This window comes from Salmo salar, chromosome 16 (genome assembly GCF_965601325.2).
Source record: "Salmo salar chromosome 16, fSalSal1, whole genome shotgun sequence".
NCBI lineage: Eukaryota > Metazoa > Chordata > Actinopteri > Salmoniformes > Salmonidae > Salmo > Salmo salar.
Window position 1 is genome coordinate 96,183,357 of NC_138306.1, and position 11,320 is coordinate 96,194,676.

The 11,320-nt window shown below is 40.1% G+C and overlaps 2 protein-coding genes across 2 annotated transcripts; both read left to right on the forward strand.

Annotated features, from left to right (window-relative positions):
- The first annotated feature begins 1,545 nt into the window (after positions 1-1,545).
- Positions 1,546-6,769, forward strand: LOC145861166 (protein-lysine methyltransferase METTL21C-like). The gene is made up of 2 exons (XM_082963210.1): positions 1,546-2,489; positions 5,432-6,769. Exons 1-2 carry the CDS (start codon positions 2,163-2,165, stop codon positions 5,564-5,566), a joined length of 462 nt encoding a protein of 153 aa, XP_082819336.1. The 5' UTR covers positions 1,546-2,162; the 3' UTR covers positions 5,567-6,769.
- LOC145861167 (protein-lysine methyltransferase METTL21C-like) lies at positions 6,767-9,010 on the forward strand (the record flags this gene model as incomplete). Its single annotated transcript, XM_082963211.1, has 2 exons — positions 6,767-7,034; positions 7,707-9,010. Coding segments are annotated over 2 exons (441 nt in total), but the record flags the coding sequence as incomplete, so codon positions are not given.
- Between the last annotated feature and the right edge of the window lie 2,310 nt (positions 9,011-11,320).

The following is an 11,320-nucleotide window of genomic DNA, read 5'->3' on the forward strand; positions in this document are numbered from 1 at the left end:
GCCAAAACACAAAGAAATACACAAACTAGATTGCCCACCCCACATCACACCCTGACCTAACCAAAATAGAGGAAGTAAAACGTCTCTCAAAGGTCAGGGCGTGACAGCAGGGGCCAGAAGATTGAGAGTTCGCCGACCACCACGGACGGACAAGCTAACTTTCCCTGCCTGTTTTCATTGGACCGACACCACGATCAGAGCTGGCTGAGGACAATGATCAGCAAGGTGGAAATCTGACTGTCAACCGTTTTAATGCACCACAACCGAAAGCAAAGCATAGCGACATTGGGCGCTTCAACATCATGGTTTATGTTTTTTGACACCACCATCTGGATGAACGTACACAGGTTGCCTACAGGAGACTTTTGATGTAGCCTGATCAGATTAAAACATTGTGACTGGTTGTGTTTGTGCCACACATAAAAGGTAATACATTTTAAAAGTTAAATGACAAATGTTTAGGCTATATTGAAGCGTTAGGTTCTAGGTGCGTGAGAAGGAGCTGATCGCAGGGCCTGAAACTAACTTTTTGTGTCCAACAGCCAATGTGGCAGGTCGATTTAAAAAAATGGACCAGCCACTCAGATTTTTTAACCAGCCTAAATATTTTTCTGCCATAATTACACCCAAAAAACTGATGAGCATGCTTTGTAATGTTTCTAAAACAATAAATGTATTACTAGTAAGAAGTAATGTGGTATATTGCCAATTTTTTTGTGATTTGAGTCTTTTAACCAAAATATCACACAGATCAGACAAACAAAAATGTTCAGCTGCCCCTTTAAGGACGGGAGGTTACCGTGGTAATGTGCCTGTGAGATTCTGACTAGTAGCTGACGTCTCTTTGCTAGCAGTCGAAACAAACTGAAACACTGAAAAACAACCTGGCTGCTGAACAAGACAAGAAACACTTTCAAGTAAATTAGAGCAACGTTTATTATGCCTGTGGCAGCGCTTCTAAAACAATCAGTCTTTCAGCACTTCGCTCACAGTGCTCACAGCTGCTCACAGCCCACAAGCCCAAAAGCCAGGCAGTGTTGCTGCACGACGAGGGTTTTAGGATTCCTAATTCTTTGTGTGATTACCAGCTATGAAACAAAATGGCAGAAATCATTTGAAAAAACGGCTACTACACAGTTTATTTTGCCATAAATGTGCTCATACTTGACTTTTGAACTTTATTTTAATTTGCAAATGCCAGCGGAATGCTGGCACTGTGTAGCCCTGACCCCTGACCCCTCACCACCCGCCAACGTGACTGATGAAATAAACATCTTTACCCGCCATTGCCAAAAATCCACCCACATTTGGCGGGTGGCTGGTGTTAATTTCAGGCCCTGTCCTCAGTTGCTTCATGACTCTAAAACCTAATTAAAATAAACATATTTGAACCAAAATTCATATCCTATCTTAGTATATCAGGGAGATGGAGTTGACAGTTTACGGTGACTTCAATTTGTTTGTTTAAATCTAAAATGTGTTTGTGTGTGTGTTTCAGATGGTTCCGTCTCTAAATATAGAGTTGGGTTGGTGTGATGAAGGATTCTGATTCCGATAAAGTCTTAAAACCTCGACTCTGAGACGACCCTGCAGGATTCTGATAAAGTCTTAAAACCTCGACTCTGAGACTTCCTAAGACGCAGTTACAACGATCTTCAACAAGAAGAAGAGAAAAATACTTTAATTAATCCATACGAGATGGAAAAACCAAGACAGAAGAGCGGAGGGTTGACCCCAAAACCCACCGTCCCAAATAAATCCAAGGACTGCAGTAGGTAGGTGATGGATTGGTTTGATAAAGGATTTAAAAGTGGCCCGTTTCTGCACTCTCGTCAACTCCGCTGTGAGGCAGTCCATATGGGGAATGAAAGAGGGCTGTGGAAGGGTGTCTAAGAGGGTAAGGATTTCATTACAGTACTTAGCTTTGACAGGCTGTAAGCGGGGAAAAATATGTTGTTTTCCAAACATGGTTCGGGGAGGGGTGAAGTTAGGGAGAGAGGGGGAGAGAGATAAAAACTCAAGTGTTGGACGCTGTGTTTACAAAGTGTGGGAGAGACTGAAGAGAGTGCTGACTGTACAATTAGTAGCTAACTTGTCATTTCAACATCAGTGCTACTGTATATCAGAGCAGTTGAAGTAAAATAATCGTATCTCAGATTTTTATGGAACCTTCAGGCACAAATCACAAAGATGAGAAGGACACTGCTTTCATGAAAGTAGAGGAGGAGGAGAAGGAGAAAGATGAGGAAGACGAAGAGGAGGAAGATGAAGATGAGGAGGAGGAGGAAGACGATAGCGAGACAACAGTGATAGACGGTGAAGAGGAATCAGATGACAAAGCCAAGGAGACTGAACCCCAGCAGCAGGAGAAGCAGGCCTGGGCCCCCACTACCTACTCCAAGTTTGGTAAAGAGGTGTTCTGCTACGTAGGACAGGAGATCAGCATCTTTGAGGCCTTGGACTCTTACGGTGCTGTCATCTGGCCAGCGGTGAGTCAGTCTACTATTGAACATGACATTCATAGATAACGATGATAGCATTGATGACGATTAGGATGGAAGGAAGGAGGGAGATACCACAGTGGTCTGAAACTCCTGGTTTACAAACCACATCAGGGCTGCAAATCACATTATTCTGGCTTGCAAATGTGCTCTAATTATTATTGTAATCCAGCCAGATTGAGAAGATCCAACAGTTGGAATCTTTAATCTCACTCAACCTGTATAAGAATGACTGCCAGGGAAGGAAAATTCACTAATCAGACTTCCTAAATCATATGAACTGAAACAGCCATCTCAGTAACAGTGGCAATAAGTCAAACTTGTAATTAGTTTAGAAAAATGAATGTTATTTAATTTTGTGTAGCATAAGATTAATCACTCAATGTATATGCAGAAACACAGGTATTGAAACCAACAATTCTGAAATTCAACCTACAATAGAGCATGCTGGGAAATATGATGAGGATGGATGCGGTATTAAAGTGTTTTTTATTAAACATGAATTTGTAATTTTACTCAACAAGCTTGTTCAAATTCAGCTCACTTCGAGGACTTAACAAAGTAGCTCAAATTCTTTTCCTTTTGAAGTCCAATGAACTCACAGAATAATGATGATTAATGAAGTTCTAACAACAATAATGATGGTTTCTATAGTAACTATGGTTGAAGTTCTAACAATTATAATGATGGTTTCTATAGTAACTATGGTTGAAGTTCTAACAACTACAATGATGGTTTCTATAGTAACTATGGATGAAGTTCTAACAACTATAATGATGGTATCTATAGTAACTATGGTTGAAGTTCAAACAACTATAATGATGGTTTCTATAGTAACTATGGTTGAAGTTCTAACAACTATAATGATGGTTTCTATAGTAACTGATGTTGACGTTCTAACAACTATAATGATGGTTTCTATAGTAACTATGGATGAAGTTCTAACAACTATAATGATGGTTTCTATAGTAACTATGGATGAAGTTCTAACAACTATAATGATGGTTTCTATAGTAACTATGGTTGAAGTTCTAACAACTATAATGATGGTTTCTATAGTAACTGATGTTGAAGTTCTAACAACTATAATGATGGTTTCTATAGTAACTATGGATGAAGTTCTAACATCTATAATGATGGTTTCTATAGTAACTGGTTGAAGTTCTACCAACTACAATGATGGTTTCTATAGTAACTATGGTTGAAGTTCTAACAACTATAATGATGGTTTCTATAGTAACTATGGTTGAAGTTCTAACAACTACAATGATGGTTTCTATAGTAACTATGGATGAAGTTCTAACAACTATAATGATGGTATCTATAGTAACTATGGTTGAAGTTCAAACAACTATAATGATGGTTTCTATAGTAACTATGGTTGAAGTTCTAACAACTATAATGATGGTTTCTATAGTAACTATGGTTGAAGTTCTAACAACTATAATGATGGTTTCTATAGTAACTATGGTTGAAGTTCTAACAACTACAATAATGGTTTCTATAGTAACTATGGTTGAAGTTCTAACAACTATAATGATGGTTTCTATAGTAACTATGGATGAAGTTCTAACAACTAATGATGGTTTCTATAGTAACTATGGTTGAAGTTCTAACAACTATAATGATGGTTTCTATAGTAACTATGGTTGAAGTTCTAACAACTATAATGATGGTTTCTATAGTAACTATGGATGAAGTTCTAACAACTACAATGATGGTTTCTATAGTAACTATGGATGAAGTTCTAACAACTATAATGATGGTTTCTATAGTAACTATGGATGAAGTTCTAACAACTATAATGATGGTTTCTATAGTAACTATGGTTGAAGTTCTAACAACTATAATGATGGTTTCTATAGTAACTGATGTTGAAGTTCTAACAACTATAATGATGGTTTCTATAGTAACTATGGTTGAAGTTCTAACAACTACAATGATGGTTTCTATAGTAACTATGGTTGAAGTTCTAACAACTATAATGATGGTTTCTATAGTAACTATGGTTGAAGTTCTAACAACTATAATGATGGTTTCTATAGTAACTGATGTTGAAGTTCTAACAACTATAATGATGGTTTCTATAGTAACTAGAAGTTCTAACAACTATAATGATGGTTTCTATATTAACTAGAAATTCTAACAACTATAATGATGGTTTCTATAGTAACTATGGTTGAAGTTCTAACAACTAATGATGGTTTCTATAGTAACTATGGTTGAAGTTCTAACAACTATAATGATGGTTTCTATAGTAACTATGGTTGAAGTTCTAACAACTATAATGATGGTTTCTATAGTAACTATGGTTGAAGTTCTAACAACTATAATGATGGTTTCTATAGTAACTAGAAGTTCTAACAACTATAATGATGGTTTCTATAGTAACTAGAAATTCTAACAACTATAATGATGGTTTCTATAGTAACTATGGTTGAAGTTCTAACAACTATAATGATGGTTTCTATAGTAACTATGGTTGAAGTTCTAACAACTATAATGATGGTTTCTATAGTAACTAGAAGTTCTAACAACTATAATGATGGTTTCTATAGTAACTAGAAATTCTAACAACTATAATGATGGTTTCTATAGTAACTATGGTTGAAGTTCTAACAACTAATGATGGTTTCTATAGTAACTATGGTTGAAGTTCTAACAACTACAATGAGGGTTTCTATAGTAACTATGGTTGAAGTTCTAACAACTATAATGATGGTTTCTATAGTAACTATGGTTGAAGTTCTAACAACTATAATGATGGTTTCTATAGTAACTATGGTTGAAGTTCTAACAACTACAATGATGGTTTCTATAGTAACTATGGTTGAAGTTCTAACAACTATAATGAGGGTTTCTATAGTAACTATGGTTGAAGTTCTAACAACTATAATGATGGTTTCTATAGTAACTGTGGTTGCCTGCAGGCGTTGGCTCTGTGTCACTACCTAGAGATCAACGTTGAGCAGGTGAACCTGGTGGACAAGGCCGTGCTGGAGCTAGGAGCAGGCCCTGGCCTAGTGTCTATTGTAGCCACACTCCTAGGTGAGTCTGAGCATTAAATTTACTCATATTGAACATCTGAGAAGATCGGAGAGGTGTAAGAAATATGGCAACATTTCTACCTAGCCTATCAAGGCGGCTAGCAAGGTGGAGGAGGTCCTACCAAGGTGGATAGCAAGGTGGAGGAGGTCCTACCAAGGTGGATAGCAAGGTGGAGGAGGTCCTACCAAGGTGGATAGCAAGGTGGAGGAGGTCCTACCAAGGTGGATAGCAAGGTGGAGGAGGTCCTATCAAGGTGGAGGAGGTCCTAACAAGGTGGAAGAGGTCCTATCAAGGTGGAGGAGGTCCTACCAAGGTGGAGTAGGTCCTATCAAGGTGGAGGAGGTCCAATCAAGGTGGCTAGCAAGGTGGAGGAGGTCCTATCAAGGTTGAGGAGGTCCTATCAAGGTGGCTAGCTAGGTGGAGGAGGTCCTATCAAGGTGGAGGAGGTCCTATCAAGGTGGAGGAGGTCCTATCAAGGTGGAATAGATCCTACCAATCAAGGTGGAGGAGGTTCTATCAAGGTGGAGGAGGTCCTAACAAGGTGGAGGAGGTCCAATCAAGGAGGATAGCAAGGTGGAGGAGGTCCTATCAAGGTGGAGGAGGTCCTATCAAGGTGGAGGAGGTCCAATCAAGGTGGCTAGCAAGGTGGAGGAGGTCCTATGAAGTTGGAGGAGGTCCTACAAAGGTGGAGGAGGTCCTACCAAGGTTGAGGAGGTCCTAGCAATGTGGAGGAGGTCCTATCGAGGTGGAGGAGGTCCTATCGAGGTGGAGGAGGTCCTATCAAGGTGGAGGAGGTCCAATCAAGGTGGCTAGCTAGGTGGAGGAGGTCCTATCAAGGTGGAGGAGGTCCTACCAAGGTGGAGGAGGTCCTATCAAGGTGGCTAGCAAGGTGGAGGAGGTCTTATCATGTTGGAGGAGGTCCTACCAAGGTGGAGGAGGTCCTAACAAGGTTGAGGAGGTCCTACCAAGGTAGAGGAGGTCCTATCAATGTGGATAGCAAGGTGGAGGAGGTCCTATCAAGGTGGAGGAGGTCCTATCAAGGTGGAGGAGGTCCTATCAAGGTGGAGGAGATCCTATCAAGGTGGAGGAGGTCCTAGCATTCTATACCACTTACACCTATCCAATCTTTTCAGATCTGCATGGTGTCCTCGGCACTAGACGACTAGAGGCTAGGGGTTGATTGGGTACTGGCCACCTGTGTGTCTGTTAGTTGATTAACAGAGTGCTTCCTGTCCCCAGGTGCCTGGGTCACAGCTACAGACCTACCAGAGATCATAGGTAACCTGAGAGCCAACCTACTCCGTAACACCAGAGGGCGCTGTAGGTACACTCCCCAAGCTGCAGCTCTGTCCTGGGGTCCTGAGGTGGAACGCACCTACCCCAGATCCGTCTATCGCTATGACTACGTGCTGGCGGCTGATGTGGTGTATCACCATGACTACCTGGAAGAGCTGCTGTTCACCATGAGATACTTCTGCCGGCCAGGTTGATTGATTGATTGATTGATGTATTGATGTATTGATTGATTGATTGATGTATTGATGTATTGATTGATTGATTGATTGATTGATTGATTGACTGATTGATTGATTGGTTGATTGGTTGATTAATTGGTTGATTGATTGGTTGATTGATTGGTTGATTGGTTGATTGATTGGTTGATTGCTGTACTGATTGATTGATTGGTTTGATTGATTGACTGATTGATTGGTTGGTTGATTGGTTGATTAATGTACTGATTGATTGGTTGATTGATTTGTTAAATTATTGATTGGTTGGTTGATTGATTGATTGATTGGTTGGTTGATATATGTACTGATTGATTGATTGGTTGATTGGTTGATTGGTTGATGTACTGATTGATTGATTGGTTGGTTGATTGATTGATTGGTTGGTTGGTTGATTGGTTGGTTGATTGGTTGATTAATGTACTGATTGATTGGTTGATCGATTTGTTAAATTATTGATTGGTTGATTGATTGATTGATTGGTTGGTTTATTGGTTGATATATGTACTGATTGATTGATTGGTTGGTTGCTTGATTGATTGGATGAATTGTTGATTCATTGATAGATTCATTGAGCAGTTTAAAAGTACAACAAATCCCAGAATGTACCGGAATGAAAGCCTTAAACAACTCATATCATTTCCTTTAGGAACCACTCTGATCTGGGCCAACAAGGTCCGTTTCCCCTCAGACCTGGTATTCACTGAGGACTTCAAGAACACCTTCAACACCACCCTGCTGGCTGAGATGGGAGAGGTTAAGATCTTCAAGGCCACGTACAGAGAGACAGAGGAACACCTTCAACACCACCCTGCTGGCTGAGATGGGAGAGGTTTATGCCCATGTGTAAAAAGGTAGGGATTAGGGAAGACAAAGGAATAGGGGACATCCTGCAGACTATGCCAAATGTAACCAAGACTTCCTGTCCCTTCTTCCTCTGAGAAATGCTTGAAGAAAGAAGACGGCCATCTTGGCTGATGATAATGGACGTTGATGGACTACTGATGATGTCAGTTGTTGATGTTTGATGTTCTACTTACTACTTACCTGCTATATGTAGTACTTTATTGTTTACTTAGTTGTTACATGTAGTTTGTATTGATAATATTATTAATGTATTTACTTTGCTGTCTTGTTCCATTTTGTATTAAAATATAATTTGTTATGGATATAAAGTCTCTAGTAAAAGTCGACACACTCTTTGCACATTCAACCTTTTGCCGCCCTAAACTTATCAAAACATGTATTACATTGAATTTCTTTCCTACCAATCTGCACAACCAACTCCACATCTTCAAAAGTAAAATAGAAATTATAGAAAATGTTCCAAATTAAATAAAAAAATTGTCTTCACCTCCCCCAGAGTTAATACTTGGTGGAAGAACCTTTGGCAGCCATTACAGCTGTGGATCATTGTGAATAAGATCCTACCGACTTTACACAACTCTTAGGGAAACAGACACTCAGTCGGCCAGTTTATTAGGTACACCTATGTAGCACCAGGTCAGACCCCCCCCCCCCCCCCTTTGCCACCAGAACAGTCTGAATTCTTCGGGGCGTGGATTCTACAAGGTGTGGCGTTCAAAGAACAGAAATTGGACAGCTCTCCGGTAAATAACCATACATTGACGTATTTTTATTGCCGAACAACCGTTTGGGGTATGAGCCCTTCTTCGGCGTGCAAGGCAATGGCAACCAATGTCACAACAACAAAACCTCACAGGTGAGAGCATCCTTCTAAATTCCAAGTCAGTATCGGCCCAATCAAGACATCCCAGCAGAGGAAGCTGTGTGGGGAAACATGACAATCAAGTAAAGACACGTAGACGCACAATTACAATTACATTATGATGTCATTTACCGGTCATTATGATGTCATTACCTGGTCATTATGATGTCATTAGCGGTCATTATGATGTCATTTACCGGTCATTATGATGTCGTTACCTGGTCATTATGATGTCATTACCTGTCATTATGATGTCATTACCTGTCATTATGATGTCATTACCTGTCATTACCGGTCATTATGATGTCATTACCGGTCATTATGATGTCGTTACCGGTCATTATGATGTCATTACCGGTCATTATGATGTCATTAGCGGTCATTATGATGTCATTACCTGTCATTACCGGTCATTATGATGTCATTACTGGTCATTATGATGTCATTACCTAAATGTTTGGTCTGTTTAGAACGTACTAGAAAAAGACCATTCCTCATTGAGAACTGCTGGAGTGATAAAGCGATCTATCCAATGTGTCTCTCTTTGGTGAAGTAATTTATCCCCATCTCCTCCACTAGGTGGCGCCTTCACCAATTCAACACCCATATAACGAAAGGTACTTAGTTCATGATTACGGCTGTTGAAATGCCTGGCAACAGGTGGTTTCTCATCATGATTACGGCTGTTGAAATGCCTGGCAACAGGTGGTTTTTCATCATGATTATGGCTGTTGAAATGCCTGGCAACAGGTAATTTCTCATCATGATTACGGCTGTTGAAATGCCTGGCAACAGGTGGTTTTTCATCATGATTACGGCTGTTGAAATGCCTGGCAACAAGTGGTTTCTCATCATGATTACGGCTGTTGAAATGCCTGGCAACAGGTGGTTTTTCATCATGATTACGGCTGTTGAAATGCCTGGCAACAGGTGGTTTTTCATCATGATTACGGCTGTTGAAATGCCTGGCAACAGGTGGTTTCTCATCATGATTACGGCTGTTGAAATGCCTGGCAACAGGTGATTTCTCATCATGATTACGGCTGTTGAAATACCTGGCAACAGGTGGTTTCTCATCATGATTACGGCTGTTGAAATGCCTGGCAACAGGTGATTTCTCATCATGATTACGGCTGTTGAAATGCCTGGCAACAGGTGGTTTCTCATCATGATTACGGCTGTTGAAATGCCTGGCAACAGGTGGTTTCTCATCATGATTACGGCTGTTGAAATGCCCGGCAACAGGTGATTTCTCATCATGATTACGGCTGTTGAAATGCCTAACAACAGGTGGTTTCTCATCATGATTACGGCTGTTGAAATGCCTAGCAACAGGTGGTTTCTCATCATGATTACGGCTGTTGAAATGCCTGGCAACAGGTGGTTTTTCATCACCGTTGTGACTGGAGCTCCTACGCTCACATATCTTTGTCTGGTGTTGACGTTTGGTCTCACGGTACCCACATAACAAAAGGTTACAGGAAGACTATACAGGAGATATCCAACACGTTACATGTTATTCTACCTCAAACCTTTATCCTCTGACCGTAATGAGGATGGAGTAGAGCGTGTCCTCCTCATGGCATAACAGGAAATGCAGTTGTGACAAAGGGAAATTTGCCATCTGGTATGATAGACGTGAAATGCAATGCCTTTTTTTCTTAGGCAAATCTTACCTTACTAAACAATCCCCCCTTGTTTTTTTTTGGTGGGGGGGGGGGGGGGGGACGCTGAGTAATATGTACCAGTGTCTATTAACCCCTTCCTTGATCAACCTTGAGACGGGACTGTAGGTGGGAACCAAAGTTGCAGAGAGGGAAGAGAGGAATTCTGTTGACATGGATGACATCATGCATTCAGCTCCGTTTGTCTTCCTCTCTTTTTAAGGAAATTTGTCCAATAAGTCTTCTTTATACCGTCTTGCTTTGAATCGTTCACGTAAATCTTTGGTATGTACATCAAATGATAAATCAGAGTTACAAAATATGCCTAATGCGGAAGAGTTTTTTTTTATATAGGGTTAACTATTTATTAATGAGGGTGTTTGATAACTGCTGATATGAAGAAAGGGATTTCTATCCATGTCTTTTCTATACATCTCAGTGTGTAAGCCATTGTTATCTTTCTTAACCGAAACATCCAAAAAAGGAAACATGTTCTTTATCGGATACTAACGTAAATTTAATGGACGGAATCCTGCAATTCAAGATCATATCACCTGACCAAATCAACAAAATATCATCGATATATCTCAAACATTTTCATAAACTTAGAATAGGGATTATTATCGGATTCAAAGTCCAACTGAACTTTCCCCATAAATAAACTAGCATAATTAAGCGGAACTGGCGACCCCATTGTCACGTCCTGACCATAGTAAGTGGTTATTTTCTATGGTAGAGTAGGTCAGGGCGTGACAATGGGGGTGTTTGTCTGTGTTTTGTATTTCTATGTTCAGTTTCTAGTTTTGTATTTCTATGTTGGTTTTGTTTGGTAATGATCTCCAATTAGAGGCAGCTGGTTGACGTTGTCTC